General features: G+C 36.0%; 2 protein-coding genes across 3 annotated transcripts; both read left to right on the forward strand.

Annotated features, from left to right (window-relative positions):
• The first annotated feature begins 4,679 nt into the window (after nt 1-4,679).
• On the forward strand, nt 4,680-17,777 carry LOC130954965 (protein ANTI-SILENCING 1). Of its 2 annotated transcripts, XM_057881740.1 has the most exons (13): nt 4,680-4,912; nt 5,049-5,430; nt 6,044-6,212; nt 8,110-9,308; nt 14,595-14,621; nt 14,769-14,861; nt 15,126-15,204; nt 15,401-15,491; nt 16,025-16,130; nt 16,216-16,332; nt 16,426-16,510; nt 16,605-16,717; nt 17,127-17,777. In XM_057881740.1, the coding sequence occupies exons 2-11, from the start codon at nt 5,080-5,082 to the stop codon at nt 16,477-16,479; spliced, it is 2,286 nt and encodes a 761-aa protein (XP_057737723.1). In that variant the 5' UTR covers nt 4,680-4,912; nt 5,049-5,079; the 3' UTR covers nt 16,480-16,510; nt 16,605-16,717; nt 17,127-17,777. The 2 variants fall into 2 exon arrangements, with proteins under 2 accessions (XP_057737723.1, XP_057737724.1); XM_057881741.1 differs by lacking the exons at nt 16,025-16,130; nt 16,216-16,332; nt 16,426-16,510; nt 16,605-16,717; nt 17,127-17,777 and adding an exon at nt 13,852-14,523 and having other exon boundaries at nt 15,401-15,421.
• Nucleotides 17,778-20,570: 2,793 nt separating this feature from the next.
• Nucleotides 20,571-21,073, forward strand: LOC130955191 (uncharacterized). Its single transcript, XM_057882014.1, has 2 exons — nt 20,571-20,880; nt 20,968-21,073. Exons 1-2 carry the CDS (start codon nt 20,593-20,595, stop codon nt 21,028-21,030), a joined length of 351 nt encoding a protein of 116 aa, XP_057737997.1. The 5' UTR covers nt 20,571-20,592; the 3' UTR covers nt 21,031-21,073.
• Nucleotides 21,074-26,425: the final 5,352 nt, after the last annotated feature.

Consider the following 26,425-nt stretch of genomic DNA (forward strand, 5'->3'; position numbering starts at 1 on the left):
TCCCTCAATTTCAGCCAGAAAATACCTGAAATTACAGAAAAATACACAAACTCATAGTAAAGTCCAGAAAAGTGAATTTTAACTAAAAACTAATAAAAATATACTAAAAACTAACTAGATCATACTAAATGCCAAAAAGCGTACAAATTATCCGCTCATCAGCCGGCTTCAAACCGAGCCCTAAACCTGTTGTACCAGTCACGCAACCTGGTTGACTACCATACATCCTTCCTTCATCCAATACTGGTGAGAAATCGATCGACATTGACCGGCTCGACCAGGACCGTCTGCTCACCTCTAAACCGGCGCTTCACCTGATTAGGCAGGTGAAACTCCACAATGTTGAAACACTCAAGTGGGACAACAGACAACCAAGTCCCCCATTCGCGAGGGGACCTCACCTAGTCTGGAATAATGGCCTGCAACCGGTCTTCAGCGTATGACATCCAATGAAACTACAATGCACAACATCATATTGTCGTAAGAAGAAATTCACTATAAAATGACGAAAACGTGCAACATTTAACAAAGTAAAGATAATGGTATACCTCGTCTAAAGCGAGTCGATCTAACGACATATGCGAGCGAAGAACCCTCTATGCATGGTGGTCCCTAATCTGCTGCGATATCCCTATCAACCTGTTAAATAAACAAAGAAATTTACATATGTCAACCCGTGAAGGTAAAATATGAATTCAATAATTAGAAATCCAAAAAATCTCAAAACAAAAAGCAGTTACCTCACTGCTAGTGGAAATGTCAGAATCTGCCTATCTTCAGGACACCACTGTGGAAGCATGTGGTATATGCAAGACATGAGAAGTGGTGTGCAGCCGGCGATGTCCGTCGTATCACGACGTGGTACATGGTACAAGGAATGATACATCCATGCAAGCAGGAACCCCCACAAAATACCACTGCAACTCCCAAAGTCCGCCAACAATGGCAACCACGTGATGAGCACCTGATTGTTGGACTTGTCGATCATTAGGTATCCACCGATGAGCAGCATGATATAGCACCTGGTGTATTGTTGGAGGGTGGCCAGATCGTCGGTGGTTGGCATCTACAAAACTCGATCCCTGAGCCATGTCATCTTGATGCTGAACGACTGCTTCCTCTGCGCACCTTGCTGTGCTGGAAGGGGCGGTTTGGCACCTAGGAGCTGCTCCACGTACTCCCATGTCGGCCGCTAGTGCCAAGTTTAGAAGTCACACAGGCACCCACCTACTGGCTCTTCGTTTGTGCGTAACCCAAGGTAGTACGCGACATGCTGTAGGGCGATGATTGACTCACCCCATGGCAGGTAAAAAGTGTGGGTCTCTGGACGCTATCGCTCCACAAATGCAGTGATCAGGGAGTTGTCAAAGACAAAGTCCCTGAGCCACACCATGTCGCCAAATCCAGCTTCCCTCAGGTAAGGGACGATGGCATTTAGGAGTGCAAGTGTGTGACTAACCCGCCTAGGCAATAAAAGGCGAAGCCTCTGTTTAAAGATAAAAAAAAGTTACAAATACAATAATTCAAACTAACTTCTCTTGCATGTTCAGATCTATTCTAAAAAATATCATATGCAACTCAGATAACCATCAGATAAATATCATCACAAATAGCACTTATAATTCCTATTTGCCAACTAACATACTTCTCAAATTTTCACTATGAATAAACTTAACTTCTGCTAATTAAGTTGTCAATAAGCCAACCCTATAAATAAAAAGTTCACTATAAATTATGTTAACTACTTATAAATGTTTTAATCCATATTTGTCAATTAACATACTCTGTGTAACCTAAATATGATTCCATCTATCCTGTTTATTCACAAATTAAAAAACAATCAATTATTAATTTGAAACACAAAAGATAACACCAACCTTAAAGTTGATGGCTCCCGCAATGTTCTAGATCGTGTTTAGCCGATTTATTTCAAGGTTGCATGCCATACCATTCTAAAAACTCAAAAATATCAATAAACTAGCCTAAGGATGGAGAGAAAGGAGAGAAATATAGGTCAGAAATAGTCCCAAGCCGTCTGTCAATGAGTTGCTTTTATAGGCGCAACGAGATAAGGTTAAATATACAAAATGGTAAAAACTCTGAAAATTACGTATTTCAGTTATTTTATATTTATTAACAAAAAAAATTCGAAACAAATAAGTCCTTATATCATCTTGTTCGTCTTTATGAAAGTACTGAGCATTTTAAATGGAATATTATCTTTGTCTTTAAATAATAACACTAACTAGTTTGTTTAATTTTGAATAAATAGCCATTTCTGATTATAAAAGATTGGGATGCTAATAAAACTAACCATAAAACATTGTAACTAAAGTTATTCCTATACAAGATAAGTTTCGTTTGACAAAAATGATTAATTGTTAAATTTTTGTTGATAATTTCGTAAATACCCATCTCCTTTCCTTTTCTTTCCATAACCACGACCATTTTCACTGCAAAAATCCACCATCCCACCAGATCTACTCCTCTACTCCTACCTCTTTTTCACCATCATTTTTACCACCACCTCCTCTTCTATTACCACCACCACCACCATCACAGTTTCCTATTCATCCTTTACTATTATCGTCCATCACTGCAGTCATTTTTCATTTTATCATTATCCTCTACAAGCACCACCACAATCATAAATTCAATATCATCCACCATTAACTATACTTAAAAACAATCACAAAAAAAAAAACACACGATAGTGTAGAAATTTCACAAGTCAATAACAAAAAGTTTTAGTCCAAATCACTACAAAAACCATAGGATGCATCGATCCCTCCGGGGAAAATATCAGTACCACTGTCATCGAAGTCATGAACGAAAGGGCGCGGCTGATGCGAGGTAGTGCTGCTTGGCGGAGCTGTAGAAACTAGCGCTGACTGCATTGCTACCACCGAGAACGTGACCGTCGGCGTTGCGGACGCTGTGATGGGAAGGATTGTGCTAGGGAATAGGGGTCGTTCACGTTGGCAGTGAGGAGAATGGCCAAGAAGCATTTTTGGGACATGAACAAGTAAACACACAGAGATGGGAGGCAGTGTAGTGAGGTAGAGGCAAGAAGGAAGGAGGCAAAAGCAAAGGCAAGACGTTAAGAGAAGAGGGCATCAGTAATGATGGGTAGAGGCGAGGGAGAAAGGTGGAGCAAGAGAAGGGAAAGAAGAAGAGAGGAGGGTGACAATGGCAGTAGTTTGGGGGAGAAGCAAAGGTGGTGGAAGAAGGAATGATGAAGACGGAGGAGTAGCAGAAAAAAAGAGAGAAAGGAGAGATATGAAAAAAGAGGTGAGAGTAGAGGAGTAAATCTAGTGGATGGTGGATTTTGCAGCCGAGATAGTGGTGGTTATGGAAGGAAGACGAGAAAGGAAGAGGAAATGAAAGGGTATTTACGGAATTATTAACAAAAATTTTAATAATTGTTCATTTTTGTCGAGCAAAACTTATTTTGTATGTGTATAACTTTAGTTTCAATATTTCATGGTCAATTTTGTCGGTGTCCAAATCTTTTATGGTAAAAAATGATTATTTACTCTTTAACTTTTGATCAAAATTTGATATTATTGATTAATTTATCTAACAAAATAAAAAATAAAAAATTGATTTAATAATTAAAATTTATTAAAGATTAAATTTTTTTATATTTTAATAAAAAATTTTGATTTGTAATCTTGACACATATTCTTGTGGTACAAAATAGCTAAACCCAATACGAATCGGACCGGATTGAATAAGGTTAAAATCTCGATCCAATCAGTACTAAAATCATCGAATCGGATCAAATTCAGTATTCAAGTTTTAAAGTTTGGATCCGATCTAATCCGCATATTTGCATATCGAATAGAATATATCTGCAAAACATAAAAATATTTTAAAAAATTTATTTTTATTAAAAATCACTAAAATATTGTTTTATTACTTTTTCTACATTTATTCTAAAAATATTATTAAACATATTTTTTAAATAATAAAAATAAAATAATATAATAAATATAATAATTATTAGTTAAAATAAAACATAAAATATTTATTTATTTATTTTTTACATATGTGAATATTCTAAAATTTACAATTTAATTTTATTAGAATACTAATAAAATAAATTCAATAATCTGATAAATTAGATTAATATCTACAAATTTTAAATTGTATGCAGATAAATACTATTAATATGTGGATAGAGCTATCAAACGGGCTAGCCCAATCCATTTAGGTCTAGCCTGTTAAATTTGTGGGTTAAATGGATTGGATCGTTTAATCTCGTTTTATTCGCGGGCCATAATTTTTCAGCCAAGACCATTTATAGCCAGTCCAATGGGCTAAACGGATCAGTCCGTTTATCCTTTTATTTTATTTTTTAAAAAATATTTTGACAAAAAATATCATTTTTAGGTTAAAAATTTTTAAAAAATAATATTTTTTTAGTTGATGAATCGAATTTTCGGATCGGATTGAAAAAAATATCGACTAAAAGTATTATTTTTTTAAAAAATGTAAAAAAAATAAAGCCATCTATTTAACCTGCAGACTAATCCATTTAACCGATTATTTTTTTTTTTGGATTAATTAGACTCATTCTATTTATCCTAAAATTTAAACAAATTTAATTTTAAAAGCACAATTTATTTATTTAAATGAGTAAACGGACTTGGTAAATTTAACAATGAATCCCTATATGCGGGTGAGCGATCAGATCCATAACCACTCTATTTATACCAGTCGAACATTGCAAATTGCGATTGTCTGTTGTTTCTTGCTAATCCAATTAGTGTTTTGCGATCCTGCAATTCGCCCTTCCCCCACCGCAACTTCACCGTCGGCGAGAAACAAAGCTCGCAGTCTCGGTTTACAGCACCATCGGAGAACTTCTGCACACTCCTAATATCTCGAATCCTCTAAAATCCAAAAGGTACCCACGATTTTTTCTCAATTCGAAACAACACCGTTTTCCTTGCAGATATTGCCACTTCACTTCCAAAATCGAACTCTCTTCGGTGAGTTTTCGCACGTTTTCAATCCTCAAATTAGGTTTTCGAATTTTTCAGATTTGGAATTTTTTCGGTGCGTAAAAACCCCATGGCCGCTGAAGAGCCTAGCAAATTAGATGATCCTGAATTTAAGTGGGGAAAAAAGAAGGGTGTTGGTGGTAAGAAGAAGGATGTACAATTTTACTCGTCTTTTACCTATGATGGTGTAGAATACACACTGTATGACTCTGTGTATCTCTACAAGGAGGGTGAACCTGAGCCTTACATCGGGAAGCTTATTAAGATATGGGAAACCGCTGATAAGGCAAAGAAAGTGAAGGTTCTGTGGTATTTCCGTCCGGGTGAGATTCGGAACTTTCTCGAAGGATGCGAGGTTCGCGGGAACGAGCTGTTCTTGGCGTGTGGTGATGGAGTAGGGCTTGCAAATCTAAATCCACTGGTAATTGGAACTTCCCTGTTTTGGTCTTTTCTGTTTTTATTATTAATTGTTGTGTGTGAGGTTTTGCGCCATGCTTTCTTGAGAAAATTGCAGAGCCTGATGGTGGAATTGAGGTGGCTAGTATATTAGATTGAAGTGATGACTTAGTTTCTTTTCTTTGTGCTTCTATATTATCATTGTTGGAGTTGTGGTTGGCATCGGATTTTTATTATAGTACTGTACTTGAATGTTTCCCCCCTATACTCTCTAATCTACTTTTTCGTTATTATTATTTTTTTGTTTTTGAGCTCTTCCGCTTAGGGGAGGAGGGGATGGTTGGTGGTGGCAGGTGTATTCTGGCCAAACCAAACATTCTTCCCTTTGTTGTTTGTTTTGCCTTTGTTGGTATTTTAGTAGACTATATTTGCTAAGTGTTCTGGGGAAAAATAGATTTTTGTCTGGTATCTTATATCTCTGTCTTGTGGCAATTGTCAAATGGGGCTGCAAAAGTCCCACTTGTGTTGCATTGGTTTTCATTGTGCTAAATTTTGTTAAAGCTCATTTTTTTAATCTAGGATCTTCTAACTTCAATTTGAAATGGCTGGGTACTTGTATATTTTGTATGTCATATCAGGAAGCTATTGTTGGCAAATGCAATGTTCTTTGCATTTTGAAGGATAGTAGGAATCCACAGCCATCAAATGAAGAACTACATCTGGCTGAATTTGTATTCTATCGATTCTTTGATGTAGGGCAGAGAAAAGTATTGGATAAGATAGATGATATGATTGCTGGAGTTGAAGGTTTGTTAACTTATTTCTTTATTATTTATTTCCAAAAACTCTCATGGTTTTAGGATAAAATTACACTTACATCTGGTATGTTTATGGCCTTGTTGCACGCTTCCATATGAAATGCATTTTAATATACTTGTGTGGATATATAATAAAAAAGGATGAAGTATACTTTTCGTTCTTGAAGTTTTTGAAAACATTTCAAAATTACCCTAACTTTTAATTTGATTCAATTTTATCCCTAATGTTTGAAATAATTTTCAATTCTACTGTTAATTCTTTTACAATCAACAATCAGTCATTTTTTTTTCAAATTTACCCTTAATTATCCATTCCAATCCTAACTCAACCCCAACCAAACCCAAACCCAAATCCAAAACCCAACCAACCAAAACCCCATCCCCTTCCCACCACACCACCTAAGTTGTCTCCATCACCCCCTCGTTGATCATCCCTGCCACCCCCATTACAATGCACTACCCGCACCTCCACATTAACTTCACTATTTATCGCACTACCTACACCTGATCCTATCTCACCAATACACCTCGCTACCTACTCGCACCTCACCATTGCACTAACCCATCGGCGCACCATTGCAACACAAGCATTCAACAATAATAGAGATGACAAGCATTCAACAACAATAATAGAGATGAGAGACAAAACGAAATTGAAGTAAGAAAGAGATCAAATCAGAGGGGAAAAGAAGAAAAAGTGATGGAGGTTGCAATAAAGAGAAAGCACGCCTGAGGAGGAGGGAGGGAGAGGTGGCCGTGGAGCTGGCTCGTCACCCCAAACCTCTATTGCATTGTCACTATCCTTGTCCTCCACGGCACCATCGGTGTCGATCTTTCTTCCTCCTCAACAGCACCCCCTTCTCCAAGGGACCCCAAGATTTCTCAATCTCTCTCCATTTGCCTTTACGTTGATCTAGTTTTTCTTTCCTTTTTTAGAAAAAGAAAATCCAAAAGCTTATGTGGTGGTTGTCGTTGAAGGATGAGGTTTTGGTGAGTTTATGACGATGATGACTTTTGAGGTGATGATTGGTGGAGTCTATTGGTGGTGGTTAGAGTGAGGTGAAAGAGGGCGGTGGTGACGGGGAATGTTATGGTAGTGACAGAGAAGGAGGAAGGTCGGAGTAGAGGGGTTGGCAGTGGTGGAAGCAAAAGGAAAAGGGGGGAGGGTTTGGGGTTTGGTTGGTTGGGTTTTTGATTTCGGGTTGGGTTTGACTAGTTGTTGACAATAAAAAAATTAACGATAAGCGTATAATTGAAACTTATTTCAAAAGTTAGGGATAAAATTGAATCAAATTAAACATTAATGGATACTCTTGAAAAATTTCAAAAATAAAAAATATATTTTACCATAATAATTTTTTTTTTTTGTTGAAAAATAGCCTTTATCATTGTACTATACAATTGATATTGCAGTTATTAAGTTGGGTTTTTTAGTTTCATTAGAGTAATATTTGAAAAAATGCTCGAAACTTGTAAAACTTGAATAGTTAAAATTTCTCTTAAATTTATGTTGAATGTTATTGTTGTGTATGTTGAATTTTAGTTATGCTCGAGACTCATCTTGATATGGATATAGAGTAAGTAAAGAAAGATGCCATTATTGGAAAAGTAGAGACACCTAAGTTTTCAATGATTGGAATGTTAATGAAAAGCCTTAACTTTTCATTTAACACCTTATTTGATTCCTTAACAAATGATTTAGGATGCGTGTTAGCGAAATAGCTTTTGATTTTTATGTTTAAAATTGAAGTTTCAAATTAGTGTGTTTCCTTTGTTTATAAATTTTTCAATGGATTGATTTTTACCATAAATCATATGGAGTAAGTGTAATACTTCATAGTTTTCAATTTGAGTATCTTATCTAGTCGTTTCTCTAATTGTTGCAGTTAAACATATTTTTAACAATTTAGATAGACAAAAGCCTATTGGTAATGCAAAACTTGGGTTAGACAAGCCAGGAATTAGTGGGAACATACTGAATGATAAATCAAATGACAAGTCTTTGAACACATTCGCTAGGGAAAATGATGTTCCCAAGCCTTTGTTGGGCGGAAAATCTAACCCGTTTATAAAGGAAGAAAATGATACTAATGAGGCTTTCCAAACGATTGCTAATGACGAGATCAAGCCAAAACCTAATGTTCAAGAAAAGCAAAACTCATCACTTGAAATACGGGACAATTCAACTGGTGGCGTCAACTCAGGGGAAGAAGCTGAGACGATCTCAATTGAGAAAATGATTCCAAGGGCAAAGGTTGATTCAGAAAAGGGTGCATCGAAGCTTGTTAAGGGTATTAATGGACAATCTAAGAAGGAATTGGCGGAGGATGTTGCTCCCCGAAAGGGAAAAAACGATGTCTCGGGCGATGTCTCGGGCGAAGTTTCAAAAACGAAGATGGAGGATAATGTGCCAAATGGCAATGATGTGAATATAGCTTTGACTTCTTCGAAGGAGAAATATAGACTACAACGAGCAAAGGATTGTTGTGATGTTGAGGATGGCCCTTCCAAGAAGTTAAAGATAGATGCTAAACTCTCAAAGCCAGATAGTGACAAGTTTCGTAAAGAATCTCTTGGAATTACTCCAACGGTGGAAGCCAAGCTAGATCACTATGAAACAAAAGTGGTGGAAGCCAAGCTAGATCACTATGAAACAAAAGTGATTCGAAGACCCAATATTAATGATGAGCCTCGCAAGAAGTTAAAGATAAATGAGAAAAACTCAAAAACCTCGAACGACAAGTTTCAAAAAGAATCTCCTAGAGTTACTCCAACTGTGGAACCCAATGTAGATTGCCATGTAGAAGAAGTGAATCAAAGGCCTTATGTTGAGGATGGCCCTTCCAAGAAGTTAAAGACAACTGAGAAACTCCCAAAACCCCCAAGTGACAAGTTTCAAAACGAATCTCCCGGAGTTACTCCAATGCCGTATGTTGAGGATGGCCCTTCCAAGAAGTTAAAGACAACTGAGAAACTCTCAAAACCCCTAGGCGACAAGTTTCGAAAGGAATCTCCCAGAGTTTCTCCATTTGAGGAACCCAAGTTGGATTGCAATGTAGCAGAAGTGACTAGAAGACCTGATGTTGTAAGTTGCATTCCAAGTATTCTCTTTGGTGGAAACTCAGGTGAAGTCGACTTCACGTGAAGTTGATACCTGAGAGCCACCTGAGAGCCGTTAGATAATTTGGCTGATTTGACTAAATTTTCATTCAACGACTTTCAGGTATCAACTTCACGTGAAGTCGACTTCACCTGAGTTTTCACCATTCTCTTTATCTTGATTGTTCTTGTTCCTTGGACACAACTCAAAAATCTTTTTCCTTTATCTCATGCTCAAACGAATCATATAATGCTTTGAAAAATTGATTGAGAATTGGGGTACCTGGGAGTCTATCTTGATTTTGTTTGAGCATAAATCAAAAGCTCCTCCCTAGTATGATCTTTTGTCCGTTAGTTTAAATATAAAAGTTGTAGAAATAAGTTAACCCATTCATAGTGCTTCGCTATGCATAAGTTGTGTCTCTTCTTAATGTCTTTATAGCCTTCTTGTTAGGAAAGGCACAAATACACTAATTCAGTGTCTTGGACACGGTCTTTGTCTTTGTCTCATCTTCCAAACATGGTTTTCTGTCTTGGTGTCTTGTGCTTGTAAACAAACATAGCTCTGGAGAACAATGCGATCCTTGTCAATGGAACTGGTAACAATAATGTCCAATTCACGATTAGAGAAGCAAAGGGGGACAAAGAGGAGAGTTCTATATGAGATAAAGTAAGAGAGGAGAGGAAAATATCTTGGAATAATAGAAAACTTTTGAACGATTAGTTAGTGGTGGCTATGGGACATAGTTGTGTTTACCTTCCTTTGGTGAACGATTGAGGAAGTCATAAAAGAAATATTGGGAGATGTGATACTAGAATGTGAGAACCTAGGATTAGATGGAGAGGAGATTGTAAACATACTAAGCATTTTGTGTATATCAAAAAATGAAAGAGTACAGTTGAATATTTTGGAAATTGGGATGTTCTCCTAAGTTCATGAAGTGCCAAGCCTTACAAGTTACAATTTGGGAGCTCCCTAGTGTCCCTCCATTGGCAATTTTGAATATTCTCTTTATCTAGATGGGAGAGTTGGATATGAAACTCTTCCTCAAGCCCGTAACTACATGCTCCATGTGTACCTCAACAACACTTATATATATATATATATATATATATATCCCTGGAGTTTAAAAGCTTTTGTAATTGAATCCCTACTAACTAGGGCTGGTAATACTTATCCTATTTGTGTGTACCCAACTCATTCCAAATCAGTCAGGTCAGGTCTCGACCCAATACGCTGTCAAGTGGGCTGATAGCAAATAGGGTTTTGTTGCGGAGTGGGTATGGTTTGGGTTTCGGGTGAACCTTCTATGACCAACTGGCATCTAATAATATAAATAAATATTTATATATTATGAGTAATGTTTGTGTAATATTAAGTTTTATCCTCGTACCTAGTTTGTTTATTAATCTTTTTGTATTCAATTTTATAATTATTATGTGTTTGTGGATGCTTATAAATATGTGATGTAAGTTGGAATGATATTTAGAAAATGTGTTTGGCCAGGTAGGGTTGGATACTTGGATTGGGTAGATAGACTTTGGGTAGGATTTGGGTGTGGTTTTTTCTAAACCTGCATAGAGTAGGGCAGGTTTAGAAACACGAGATTGTGTTGGTAGGGTTTGGATAGAGGTTAAACCATACCTAACCCTATCCATTGCAAGCCGTCGCTGACGTTTGACATTCAATTTATACTAAATTTAATCCATACATTTTTACACAATTTCTAAATTAGTCACTACAATTGAAAATGTTATGTCAGTTGGGTCCTTGCAATTTGACCAAATTGATAGGCAACGGTTAGCCAAGACTTGTTTACAAACGTTTTTAAACTCGTAGGTACCTAGGTACATAATTTTAAACTTAAGAACCTTTTGACAAATTGAGTTAAATTATAAGGACCTTAGGAAGTGACTAGTGAACTCTAGCATGAAAGTGAAAATTGGGGAAGTTCCACATCACAAATCAAGAATTAAGTATCTTAATTGCATTACCCAAAATGGGGAGATTGGGAGAGCAATGAATCATCGGATTCAAGACTTTGGTCAAAATGGAAGGATGGTTCAACCTTTACGTGACAAAAAAGTACTAGTAAAATTTATTGGTAAATTTAACTGCATAGGTTAGACCAACAAGATAAGGTTATTGTTGCTAAGATGATGACACTTTGATTGATGAGTGGCTCCATTAGAATGGACGTGAGGGAGAAAGTTGGAGTAGCATCAATTAAGAAAATGGTTGAATCTTGCCTTAGTTGGTGTGGACATGATTGGAGAAGGACAGAAGAGCATCTAGTCAGGCGGTTGGATCAGATGAGCAATGGCTCAATGGTAGGCATAGAGGGAGAAAAACATGAAAAAAGATTATCAAGAAAGATTTTAAGTGTAAATGTGTTGAACACAGGCGTGATTCATGACTAGGCTCAATGGTGTTGCTTGATTCATGTAGTCGACTTTACCTTGGAAGTGGTTGTAGTTTACCTAGGAAATTAATAATGGAAGTAGTATGACTATTAGGGGATTCTAACACATATCCTTCCTCTTATAATTTTACTGTTGGGAAATTAACAATGCTGATAGTATGAATATTAGGGTTCTAACACATCCTTTCTCTTACACTCCTTGTTAAATTTTCCTACAAGTTCAAGTGGCATTAAGGCTTGCTTTGTCGTTGTTATTGGACCACTTGTAGGTACTCAATGCTTCAAACTTCGTGCTCTAGATATCCAATCCCCTAGGGATAGGTGGCATTTGAAGTTCCACATGATGTGGGGATATGGTTACCTCTATAAGGAGTATGGGCAACTCATCATGAGTTAGCTTTTGGGTTTGAGTAAGCTCATTTAACTCTAAGATGGTATTGGTGCAGTTCCGTCGTTTAGGACGAATCCATTTTGCAATGGAGGTTCTTGTGATTTAGGATAATCTTGTTATTCATACTCCGATAGATTAATTTTTCTCTTTTCTGCCCCATTTTTGGTCAACTTGTACTAATCCTTCATCCCATTCATTTGACAAAGCTCTAAAGATTAGTGCCTTTTCATATTCCTGCCAGACTAATCAGGGAATGCTAGACTTAGAGATCTTGGTGTGCAAGCTTTCTACAGAACGCAGACCTTAAGCCACCACTCTTTTCTGCCACCAGCTATCCTTTTTGGTGAATCGTTTAGCTAGTGACCTTCAGCTGGCTTCGACGCATGTGTTGACAAATCATGCTCTTGTTCTCGATCCTTTGTCTTTCCTGTGTGATGATGTGATAATAGCAACCCCCAATCATGATTATCCCAGTTGTGGCCACCACAACACTTTCAGCTTTTCGATATTTTTGCTTTTGTGTGGCCAGTTTATGGAACCCTTGAGAGCTTGTTTCAGCTGTCTTGATGTTGCTTATAATTGTCTTTTACAATTTGTTCTTATTTTGGCTTCTTATTGTCTGGTGTAAGTGTTTATTATATCTACCACTATGCCACTATGGCATTCCCAATCTATTTGTACTTGTCATGTGCAAACTTCCTAGCAATCAGGTCTGATCAGTACAAAGTTTCTACTAGTTTGACTCCTTTAAATAAATTTCTTCGTAGTGTAGCACCAGTATAAAGTATTCCCAGCAGTCTGGCCCTATATGATGGATTACCTAGCATTATGGCCCCGTCCATAGTCCTTTTATTATTATTATTGTCAACCACTGTTCTGTCCTTGTCTTGCCTCCACAAACTCAAGATGCAGATGGTGATGCACAGTTGTTAGTTATAGGTAGAGACAACCCAAGAAAACTATGGAAGAAACTGTGAAAAAAGACTGATTTAAGTGACTATGCTAGAGAGCTATTTTGATGGGAGATGAATGGCAATGGGTCCCCATGGGGGGTGGGGACATGCTCCCCGTCCCCGCCACCCATAATCCGTCCCTGGTATCCGCCGGGGATCGGGGTCTCCACGGATTTTCAGGAAAAACTAAATTGAAAGAAAAAAGGGATAATCCTCATTTATCATTAAAATCATAATCTCCATCACCAACATTCAGTCATAAGATCACAAACCATACCCAAACCAAATCAGACACCAATAAACACTGAAACCATAAAAACTCAGATTCATTGATCCAATTTAATATCCACTTCAGCCAAACACAACTACATACCAAATTAATCAACCAGCCACATCAAACACTAATTCACATCAAGCCATCGCTAATCCAAACAAAATTTAAACCAAACCTAAACTTGTTTACCACTGCCTTATACAAACCAGCCATCAACCATCAAAAACCAACAGAACTTCTTCAAACCCATCTCAATTTTCATAAAAAACAAGCAGATTTTAAGAAAGAAATTTAGAACTGTATTTTTTTTAGTTTAAATAAATCAATTTCTGAAAAGAAGGAAAATAAATTAAAAAAATCTTTTGAAGAAAACAGGAATACCTTTTTCTTTGCCGACTGTAACATCGTCAACGGCAGAACCTCCATCAATAGCATTTTCTCTCTTTCTTCTCCGATCTCTCTTTACCGAATGCTTTTTCTGCATGCAGCAGCACCATGGCTCTTCTTCTCTCCTCAGGCACGCAGTGATGCTGCCTCTCACAAAGACGGAGACGGCGATGCATCAAGCTCCTTGCAACGATTCTGCCTCCGGCGACAACGGTTGCCATCTGGGCTGGGTGTCAGGCGCGTGACGACGGTTCTGCCTCTTGCAGTGACCTTGAGAATGAGAGGTGGAAACAGTGAGAGGGGGCGAGGGTGGAGGAGAGAGGGAGAGGGAGAAAGAGAGTGACGATACGGAGAAGAGGATTAGGAGTTAGGGTTTCTCAGTAACATATATATATGTATATACACACACACACACACAATAGGCGTATCTTACTTGATGGAAAGAAAGCATTCTTGTCTAATACGGAAGCTTTATATGTTGTGTCTGATTTCAAGCCTTTCATGTTTCTTGGTGTTCATAATAGTTATATTATTATTGTCTATTAAGTTTTATATTTCATATGGTTCTTTCCCTTATTTTTGTGTCGTTTGTTATAATTGTTTGGAATCCAGAGCAACTTTTTGCTGTACATGGCATGGAACTATCATTAGTGTGTAATGCTTTTAAGTAGCATTGGATATGTAGTGTGAACATATGGTTCAAGTATGATGATGATTAAGGACACTTATATTACTTGGAGATTTGTTTTGGTGGTCTGAATGGAATAGAAAATGTAAGGTTTTTCATTTAATAATTCTTATGGTCTTTTATTATTTATTTATTTAATTTTTCACTTGGTGACAGGATAGGAGCAAGTGGTTTAAGGAAATTGTAAGTTCCTTTTCACTTTTTACCTTATTCAACAAATCTGGAGTTACCTGAATTTGCTTATACAATTGACATTTGCTTTTTTTTTTTAGTTTGATGATGCTTTTCACTGATAAAGTAAATTAAGGTGATGTATGATACTTTTTTCAGCCTTGGGAAGAAAGAATGAAAACTGCTCATGAACGAGGAAAACTTGTGCTACTTGAAAATTTGGATCCATCTTTAACATCAGAACAAGTACAGGTAATAATTGTTCCAACTTTCTATATTATTTTAAGATAGAGTTTGATTTAGGATGAGTGATAATTTACTTGCATGTATGCAATTTAATTATGGATTTGGGGTTTCTAAATAGATGTGCTTCTGTATCGTATGGAATTGTTAGTTGATATATGCTTTTCTTGTCTTTATAATATGTTGTGTCATCTAACTTTTTCATCCAGTTCTGTGTTTCTTATTAAGTGTTCTATCAACCTCTGATTTTGATATTTTTGTTCTAAAACACAGGATATCATTTTTCAAGGCTTTAAAGAAAGTTGCACTGCACACATGATCCAGAAAACAGCGTGTGCTAGCCCTCATTCTGGTTAGGACTAGTCCTCAGTCATCCTTTTCCCATAAGCTTTCTAGACATATGAATACATTAGTTTCTTTAGGAATTGTACATTCATGTATTTCAGGATTTTTCCCCCTTCCATTATCAAGTGACAGAATACCCCCTCCCCCAAATAAAATGATCTATATGCAATTAATAATGAAATGATGCTTCATTTATGATGTAGGTCAAGCTTTTGTTATATTTAAAAAAAAGGAAACAGCAGATATGGTTGTTAAAAAATTACAGGAGGATTCTCTATTAATGTCAAATGGCTGGTATGTGCAAAGCTCGATCCGGATGAAAATTTTCCTTTTCATTTTTCTCTGTTATGCGTTGATCTATAGGCATGATCTATAATGATTTTGTGTGTGTATTTGAGTAGTGTGTTTTATCTTCTCTCGCTATACTAGGTTTTGGGTGTTGACTCAAACTATTGCCTCTATATTCTAGAGTTAATATGGGGATGTAGGGGCCTTTTATATATTTTCTCATTCTCAAATCCAATTCCACCACCTCATTTCTACCTACTCTCTCTCTCTCTCTCTCTCTCTCTCTCTCTCTCTCTCACACACACACACACACACACACGCGCCCCACATCATTGTGTAAAGAGCTCTGTATATTAGCCATTCCCTTCAACTATAATGGCTAGAAACGCAAACCATGATGAACAAGTAACTTCTTGGAGATCTGGGAGTTAAAATCTCAGTTGTAAAATGCTGTCGGCTCAAATTTTTTAAATTTTGCTTGATTTGCTAGCTATTTCTTTTAATCTTTTACCTGAGCTTTTGATTTTGTTGCTTTGTAGCCCACTTGTTGGAAGCATTGGACGTCCTTGCTTTCCAGGGAAGAAGCCAGCATTTTATGGTCATTATTTTCTAGATCAAAGTCGAATGCTGCAACAACGTGAAATGGTGAAGTATCCATTTTTTTGTGCCTATTGGTTGCTAAATTTTGGGTCATTTTCATTGAATAGGCAATCTGTATTTTCATATGCAGAAAAATGCTGTATCTACTTCACATTGCTCACAGCCCAACAATATTGAATATGATATGGCTATGGATTGGTGCTTACTACAAAAAAGAGCAGAAAAAGCATGGTCAAGATTATATCAGGTATATACGTTCAGGTTAATGCCTTAAATCATCTTCATTTATGTCTTTTGTATTGTATATTGATCGTTTATTGTCATGTTTTTATTCCTTAAGCGTCAAGGTGATGAATTGAGGAAGCTGAAAGCCAAGCTGAAAACTAAAATCTAAATGTCCTGGAATATTTTTTGGTTTTTTCTGGGTAAGTTCTCATGTCTCAATGTATTTTTGTGTAGCTTTTTCAGGCTTGAATACTTTTTTACTGGTACTCATTCTTCTAATACCTTCTATCTCAGTTTGCGGAGTATCCCAACAAGGATGAGAGCATTTCATTCAGCAACGAAATTATTTTGTTAGATCTTAAATTATGGTCTCAAGATCTTATGGAATCGATCATTTTTGGCATCTGGTAAGTTTTCATTTGTTACTGATCCGAGTATTATTTATTTATTTTTTAATATTAGATCACTTTGTTGTTTGTTTTCTCCTTTCAGTTTGTGATTAATTGTAGTTGTTGGTTAGTTTTGCGTGTTATGCTCCTCGGCATTTTATATTTTATTGTTGGTGATATCCTATTGGTTCTTTTTATCATTCTTTGGTTATGATAGTTGGATAGCTGGGTTTCTTTTTATCATTCACTTTTATGCAACTTGTCAGGTTACAGAAACCGATCACAGTAAGGTTTTAGACATGGTAATCGTACATGTAGAAATATGTTGCCGAATTGTGTGCTTCTTACCTGCATATATTGAGACAGTCAAGAGTGTTAATTTTTGAAGCTTACTCCTCCTTTCTCTCTCCCTTTTTCTGGGTTGCAGAAACAGCTTCGTTGAGGCAGTGGCATGCAGTTCCGCAGTTGTGAATATTATTTTCTTGGAGTTTGGCTCCGGAACCAAGTCAATGAACAGTTGTTCCACCTTCTATTGCGACTCCAAGCAAGCTGTTAATAGATTTTTTGCAAGTTTAGATCGTCTGAAGTAAGGAAATTTAAGTTTTTTAAGTTATCAAGTGAGGGGATAATACTATCGGATTGATAACATACCATCATAAATGGATCTCTCACCAAATGATTCGTTAGTTATGCCTTTATAAATAGCTAGGGTTTAGTTCAGTTATAATCTGTCAATTTTCCTGTGTTCTCTCACTTGTCATCTGTGTGTAAATTTGGCATTTATATTTGAAGATACAAACTGTTGGCATTTTGCCAGTTAATTAATTCAGGGGACCTACAAGTCTCAGCTACAACCCAATTGTCACCATACATTTTATTGGGTAATGCTATGAGGAAAGTTTTGGTGAAGAGTGAAGATTGTATTTTTCGGGATAAAAGAAAACTACTTTTTCTAAATTAATTAAAACTCTTAACTCAATTTTACTTTTTGTAAAAGAAATTCTCCTTTTCTAGGTCATAATACAACACACCACATTACTCGCCTATGATGCAGGGACAGGGACTCGACATAGGACACGCAAACAAAACTTTAAAAATTTTATAAGATATATATATATATATATATATATATATATATATATATATATATATATTAGGTAATTTTATAATTATATTTTATTAATCTCAGCATACAAGCTATTAACACGTACAAGTGTTACAAGTCTTTTACTCTTAAACGTGCCTCTTGTGGCATGTGTGGTTTAGGTGCCTCTTTAATAGATTTTTAAATCAATTGATGCGCGAATATATAATTTTTTTTCAATGAATTTTTTTTTGAATTTCTTATCTTCTTTGTTCGATCTCATTTGTACGTCTCTGTCTTTTTATACGTTATTTACGTGTGTTTTTCTCTCTGTTCTTTTGTTTCATTTTTTTCGATTTTTATGATTTTTGAAATCAAACTTTGAAATCATTTGAAAATAATGGATGATTTAACTTCACATTGACTGTGAAATTAATGCGTGAACATTGACTGTGAATTGAATCTAAATCTAATGTACTAGTTTTGATTAATTTTGTGCATTTTATACTAGACGTTCTGGTGTAGATTAGAACTATTTGCGTGTATTTTAGAGAAATTTGGGTGTATTTATAGTTTATTTCAGAGTTGTTGTTCGGATGTAGATCAGGAATATTTGGGTGTATTTTAGTTGAATTGTTATTTTTTTATGACGTGCAGACAGTAGTATATCCTTGTTATTAACAAGGTGTATGTTGCACCCCTTCGTGTTGTTGATGGCCAGTTTGTTCCCAAGGTTGGAATGACTTTTAACACCCTTGAAGATGCTGTAAAATTTTACAAGGACTATGCAAAGGCTGCATGTTTTTCTACAAGAGTTCGGAGCACAAATAAGAAGGGAAACGAAATTAAGAATCAATTGATTACATGTAGCAGAGAGGAAAAATGAAAATCTAAAATATCTCCGATCGAGAAGTCAAATCCCACAGCTGGTTTAAATTGTCTTACAAGAATTTATATACACACATTGAAGGATGTTGGTGCTTGGATCATTTCGAAGGTCGTGTTGCATCATTCATATCCTTGCTGTCCAACTCAAGCAGAGATGGTCAAATAGCACAGAGAACTAAGCAAGTCTGTTCGTCATACAATAGAGAATAACGAGAAAGCCGGTAACAGACCAAACAAAACTTACTAATCATTTGTTGCGGCAGCCGGGGATCACCGCGAGTTAAATTTTATCCAAAAAGACGTGAGGAATTACATCACGAGAGAAGTGTGGAATGTTTCGGAATAAGAAGATGCAAAAGAATTCAGGAAATACTTATTAAGAATGAAAGAGAAGAATTAGAATTTATTTTTTGAGCTTGAATTCGAGGACTATCAGTCGATTAAGCTGGCTGTTTGGGCTGATGCAAGGAGCAGAGCTGCCTTTGAGTATTTCAGAAATGTTATTTCATTCAACACCACCTACAATACAAACAGGTTATATGATGTTCTTGTTTATGATGCTAAATTAATGTTGTTTTATGAATCTGCTGCAGAGGTGTATATTGGATGTTTTTGGGTGTATAAAATCATTATTTGGGTGTATGTAATGATTTTAATTCTGTTTTGAGTGTTGTTTTATGAATCTGCTGCAGAGGTGTATATTTGATGTTTTTTGGTGTATAAAATCATTATTTTGGTGTATGTAATGATTTTAATTCGGTTTTCTCGTAATTTGTTTCAGGTATAATTTGGTTTGTGGTTCTTTTGTTGGGGTGAATCACCACGGTTAGTCAATACTTCTTGGATGTGCTTTGATGAAAAACGAAGATATTGAATCATTCAAATAGTTATTTTAATGTTGGCTTCGTTGCATAGGAGGAAATGCTCCGAAAGGGATTTTCACCAATCAATGCGCGTCAATGAAAAGGGATATAAAGGCTTGTATGCCTACAACAATTCACTGTTAGTGTATTTGGCACATCACGAAGAAGATTCCAAGCAAATTAAATTGCTACAAGGGACACGCAGAAATTGAACAAGAAATGAGCCAAGTTGTTTGGAACTCTCATACCAAAGACTCGTTTGATAGGAATTGGAATGATTTTCTGCTGAAGTATGGTCTTGTGGACAACAAGTGGCTTTTAGGTAATGATGTTTAAATTCTGCAATAGAGGTGTAAATTGCATGTTTTTGGGTGTAATATAGTCTGATTTGGGTGTATTATGCAGATCTTTATAAATATCGTCATATATGGGTTTCAATTTATCTAGATCACCACTTCTGGGCCGGGATGAGAAGCATACAAAGGAGCGAGAGCATGCATTCATTTTTTAACAAGTTCATTAGTCGGAACAACTCACTTATCCAGTTTGTCAAACAATACGATAATTGCCTCGGAAGTAGGGAGCAAAGAGAGAGAGAGAGAGAATCCGATGTTGCAGATTTTCACACCGTCATACCGTGTGCAACGAAATCCTTCGTAGAAGCTCAGTTTCAACATGTGTACACTCACCAAAAGTTTAGGAAAGTCCAAGCACAATTCAGAGGAAAGGCGAATTGCATCACAAGATTAACGAACTCCGCTCTAGGTTATTCAGTATACGAAGCTGGAGAACAAGTTTCCAACTCAATATTTAACAAGTTTACGGTTACTTATGACTCAATAGCAGCCCAAGTGAAATGCCAGTGCTTATTATTCGAGTCAAGAGGGCTATTGTGCCGTCACGCCCTAAGCGTGTTAAGCTTTGAACGAGTAACCCAAGTGTCACCGAGATATATATTGGAACGATGGAGCAAGAAGGTAAAGAGGCGACATGCACACATCAAGAGCAGCCACGACGAGCCACTGTTAGAGCCAAGAAGCAAGTGGTTTGACGAATTGATGTTTTGTTCGCAAAATATTTGCAAATTTGCATCAGAATTCGAGGAGCTGATTGCCATTCTGCATCGTGCCTACGATAATGTCATAGTTGAGATGGAAGAACTGAAAGCCAAAAGGAATGAGACATATTCGTTATCTCACGAAGATGCCAACTTGGAATCTGTTAACGAGCTTCAAAGTCCTCCAAGGGTTCGAACAAGAGGACGTCCAAAAAATAGGCTAAGTTCAAAGTTGGACAAACAGATTGCAAATGCCTCTAAGAAGAAGAAAACGAAAGCTCTAAACGAGGTAAAAGTGATGTTCTTTAAATAGGTGGTGATTGAGTTTAATTTTCTTGTTAATACTTTTGCTAATATGTGAGTTTATTATTTTCAGTTAAACCTGATGCTGCATCAGTGGTGCAACCAAATTCCAGCCAATATCACGGATATGTTATGAATTATCAGTTCAGAAAACCAGCAACAGGGGATAGTTTTTTGTGTGTATAGTTACAGGATATTGGTATAACGCTAAGTTTTTTGGGTGTATTTCTGAATTTTCATGTGTTTGAAATTATTATTTTGTTTAGTTTTTATGGTTTAAGGTTTAGGGCTTAGGGTTTTAGGATTTAGGGTTTAGGGTTTAAGGTTTTAAGGATCCAGCAGCAGGTGATAGAATTTTGGGTATATAATGAAATTATTTAGGTGTAAAATTCAATTTTTTTATATAATTTTTAGATGCTGCTGTTTATGTTAGAAATTATTGTTTTGTTTAATTTTTATGGTTTAGGGTTTAAGGTTTAGGGTTTAGGGTTTAGGATTTTAGTGTTTAGGGGTTTAGGATTTTAGGGATCCAGCATCAGGGGATAGAACTTTGAGTGTATATTGAAATTATTTGGGTGTAAAATTCAATTTTTTGGGTGTATAGTACGTTTGGTGTTGTTTTCCTTCATTTTTTTAGAACCTGAAATTTAGAGCTTTTGAATACAGCAGAGACAGTTTAATTATGGAAAATTTTTTTATAATAAAACTGGATTATATTCGCAAAATTTTACAACAAGTATTCAAACTATTCCAAGAATACATAACACTTTGATTAATCACTGTCAATATCATATGAATATATCTGACAATATGGACTCAACAACAGTGAGGATGGCTTGGACAATCTTACTGCATCACTTCCCCTAATGGCTTCAGCTCTGTCTTGATTCATTTCATTAAATAGAATCCGAGAAGCAAATTCTACTCTAAAGTGGTCCACCTCTTCCTACAGTTTAAAAGAATATTCTTTAGTAAAGTAATAGAGAGTTATATAGTTTTAAACACAATTACCTGAGTCCAATTGTCCCAGTCATACTTCTCCCTTTTAATGTTTTCAGGCTGAATTATTTCAAGCCATTTCATTACATAAATAGTATAATCATAGCTGAAAAACAAAAAATAAATTAGCAAATTAATATAGGAAAGATTAATTTTCAGAGTAAAAGATTTATACCTTATTTTTTGGCCTGAGATGTTAATGTATGGTGGTTCAATTTCATGATTCTTTTTCCTGAGAGGTGCCCCCAGCATATATCCTCATTCTCGAAATTACATATCCCTAAAAATAAAAAATAAAGTAAAATATAAGAATAAATTTAATAAAGGAATACACCCAAAGGATCACAAACTACACCTTATTTTGAACAAAAATACACCCAAATATTAAAACACAAAATACATAAACAACTTACAACAAATGTATTTAGCTTCATTTTGGCTTTGGAGGGATACTCCTTGTGATACGGGTCAAGTATATAAATTTTTTTTCTTTCTTACGTCAGCCACCCATATCCACCAATGCTCTAAATAGCAAACAGGTACAAAAATCTGAAGCATGTCCACATTGAACAGTGTTTTAGTTTAATTAGCACAAAACCAAAGAATTGTGATAAGAACTTTTAGAAACAAAAATTTACATATCGATGTGATGCTAATTTTTTGAGGTCCAAAAAGGGTATAAACATTAGGTAGTCTTTGACCCTAAATGGCTTTTTGGTTTTAGGCTGTAAGAATTTTCCATCTAGATGATTTCCAATGGCCATGTTCTGCAACATTTGTGAAACACCAAATGAAATATATAATACACCCAAAAGATTACAGAAATACACCCAAATTTCATTGAAGTACACCTTACCACAATATCAGGGAGGAGACAATATATTTCTTCTTGAAATCTTTTAATGTTTTGTTGGTTCAGGATCAGGCACATAGCAGTGACAATCTAAAAAAAAAAACCAAATCAATTTACATCAATTAAAATTGCAGTTATATTTCATGATAAAATCATTAATGTTATTATAATATTACCTTAAACTTCTATATGTGTAGTAGCTTTCAGAGATGCAAAGTGGACTTTTGACAAAATGAATCGATCTTGGAATTTGAGGGTGCACACTAGGTCATACTCATTAGTGCTTCCATCTCTGTATGTCTTCACACGTGTGGCCCAGACATATCATTTCTCTTTCATTTCAGTCGACATCTCCTTGCTCTTCACAGGAGTTTCAAACCTTTCAAAAATTTCTTCGGCACACTCCTTTTCAATTAGTGAACTTTTACCCTCTACATAATCCAATGCTGTCTTCACCCCACTGTTTGCAATTTTTTCCACCAGTTCCTCTAATCGTTCGATTAATTTTGGTATTTCAGAACTTTTTGCCTTCTACCCCTCTTGCGTTGGTGCTTCTTCTTGACTTGAATTAGTCAAGTCAAGGCTGAATGATGGCATCGAACCTTCTTTAGGTATGTAGGATGCTGTCCGGGCCATCATCATCAGTGCAGTAGCGTCTTCTGGGGCTGGATTACTGCGTGTTTACATATAACATACTATAAAAATAAGAACAGACGAATGATATTGAAAATCAAATTTTATTGTGCTGAATTTACATTTTAGATGGAGCTGGTGGAACCGTGGGTGTGCTTTCATCAGGTTTCGAGGGTTGTGGAGTGCTGCAGGGTTAGATAAAACGAATCATATTATAAAAAAACCAGTTACAGATCAATTGTAAAGATATACCCCTAAATAAGGAAAATATACACCCAAATAAGGACAATATTACACCCAAATAATAACCAAATACACCCGAATATTATTCCTTATCTTTTTGTACTTTCTTCACTAATTTTCTCTCTCGGAGACTTTACGGGAATGGTTCAATTGCTGGCACAGGGGTTGTCTGGGAGAGAGGGGACATAAACTTGAATCGTAACTCTAAACAAGACAAAAATAAAAAGTTAAGAAAGCCCGTTAAAATTCATTATTATAAGGTTGAAATTTAGTTGTAAAACTCACATTGAAAGCGTTTCAGGTTGTGAATGTATCTCCATCCGCACAACCATCATGTTCTGTTGAGCTGGGTCATTGGCTAATTCTTCTACCAGACTTAACCTGAAATACACCCAAATAAAGTCAAATACACATGAAGCATTGAAAGAAAACACAGGCTTTGTTTTTTGAGAACTTACATAGTTGTAGTTTTTGCTTTTTTTTCTTGAATAAAAAATTAATGGGCTTTTTTCTAAAAAAATATATATACAGAATTAGAAGCAAAAGGTAAAAAATGATAAAAGCAACCGGTATTAGAAACAGAAATTATATGCTATCCGTCGGTTTGTTTATGCTGTTTTGATCTGTTTGTCCTTGAGACAAAAGATCATTCTCACTTCCTAAGTTCACCTCTAGTATTCTAAGCATAGAATAAACATCATTCAGTAAAAATACTATACAGTTAAATCAGAAAAACAAGATTTTATCAAATAAAGGTTCTTACATTTTGGATGAGTCATAATGATCTTCTGTCGATCGCAGGTCAGCTCCCTTCTTCCTGGGAAACTAAAAACAATTATCAGCAACCCAAACACCTTAATATCGATAATATACACCCAAATATAACAAACCCCTGTGCATCAGCTTTTTCATTGTTTTTCTTCTTTTTTGATTCCCTTAAGAATTCTTCTAATAGTTCAGTTCCAAGTTCAGATCTAACAGTACATGCATAAAAGAACATGTTAACAAATATAAATTTGATGATAAGCGGTAATATAGCTTTACAAAGTATCTTACCCATCATAAGATTGAGTTTATTTAGGAGACGAATCCTCAACAACGTGCTTTCTCTTTTTGGATTGCGCCCTGAAAAAAAAGTATGAATCAGAAAAACAAAATAAAATTGATGATAAAATACTATCCAAAGTAGTTCTTACTTTTTGCGTGTAGTCTGAATTTTTTTCTTTGTTTTTTATTTTTTTATTGATGATGATTCTTCACTTCTGAAAGTTAATGAGAAACACTATTAATACATCAAATTTTGAAAATAAACAGAAAAGAAAGCAATGATAATTTCAAAATCTTACTCATCATTCGATTCAGTTTCTAAATTGGAATCCTCCAGAATCTGCTTCCTTTTTGTGGATTTCATTCTGTAAGGCAAACAATCATTAGTAAAAAACACCGTAAAAGTGACAAAATATACCAAAAAATATTACTTACTTTTTGGCCGTTCTGGTGGGTTGTTGGTGTACGAAATTGTGTATGCCAATATTAATGGACTATTTCTCACAGCTTCGCACAACTAACCAGCAAGTGCACTGGGTCGTCCAAGTAATACCTTACGTGAGTAAGGGTCGAATCCCACGGAGATTATTGGCTTGAAGTAAGCTATGGTTATCTTATTATTCTTAGTTAAGATATAATATCAATAATAATTTTTAGTTTTAATTGTAAAAAGTAAAAGAGCATGAAATAAATACTTATAATGCAGTAATGGAGAATATGTTGGAGTTTTGGAGATGCTTTGTCCTCTGAATTCCTACAACATAATGCTTTCTCACTTTCATAAATGCAAGGATCCTTCCATGGCAAGTTGTATGTAGGGCATCACCATTGTCAATGGCTATTTCCCATCCTCTCAGTGAAAATGGTCCAAATACTCTGTTACAGCACGGCTAATCATTTGTCGGTTCTCGATCATGTCGGAATAGAATCCATTGATTCTTTTGCGTTTGTCATCATGCCCAACAATCGTGAGTTTGAAGCTCATCACAGTCATCAAATCCTTGAATCTTACTCAGAATACCACAAACAAGGTTTAGACCTTCCGGATTCTCAAGGACGTTGCCAATGAATTCTAGCTTATACCACGAAGATTCTGATTAAGGAATCTAAGAGATACTCATTAAATCTAATGTAGAACGGAGGTGGTTGTCAAGCACACGTTTGTGGATTGAGGAAGGTGATGAGTGTCACTGATCATCACCTTCTTCATAGTGAAGCGCGAATGAACATCTTAGATAGGAACAAGCGTGTTTGAATGGAAAACAGAAATAGTTGCATTAATTCATCGAGACGCTGCAGAGCTCCTCACCCCCAACAATGGAGTTTAGAGACTCATGCCGTCAAAGAGTACAAAATTCAGATCTAAAAATGTCATGTGATACAAAATAAATCTCTAGAAGTTGTTTAAATACTAAACTAGTAACCTAGGTTTACAGAAAATGAGTAAACTAAGATGGACAGTGCAGAAATCCACTTCTGGGGCCCACTTGGTGTGTGCTGGGGCTGAGACTTAAGCTTCTCACGTGCCTGGGCTGTTTCTGGAGTTGAACGCCAGGTTGTAACCTGTTTCTAGCGTTGAACTCCAACTTGCAACCTGTTTCTGGCGCTGAACGCCAGACTACAACATGGAATTGGCGTTAAATGCCATTTTACATCGTCTATCTTCACGCAAAGTATGAACTATTATATATTGCTGAAAAGCCCTGGATGTCTACTTTCCAACCCAATTGAGAGCGCGCCAATTAGACTTCTGTAT

The sequence above is a fragment of the Arachis stenosperma genome, chromosome 10 (assembly GCF_014773155.1).
Source record: "Arachis stenosperma cultivar V10309 chromosome 10, arast.V10309.gnm1.PFL2, whole genome shotgun sequence".
Classification (NCBI taxonomy): domain Eukaryota; kingdom Viridiplantae; phylum Streptophyta; class Magnoliopsida; order Fabales; family Fabaceae; genus Arachis; species Arachis stenosperma.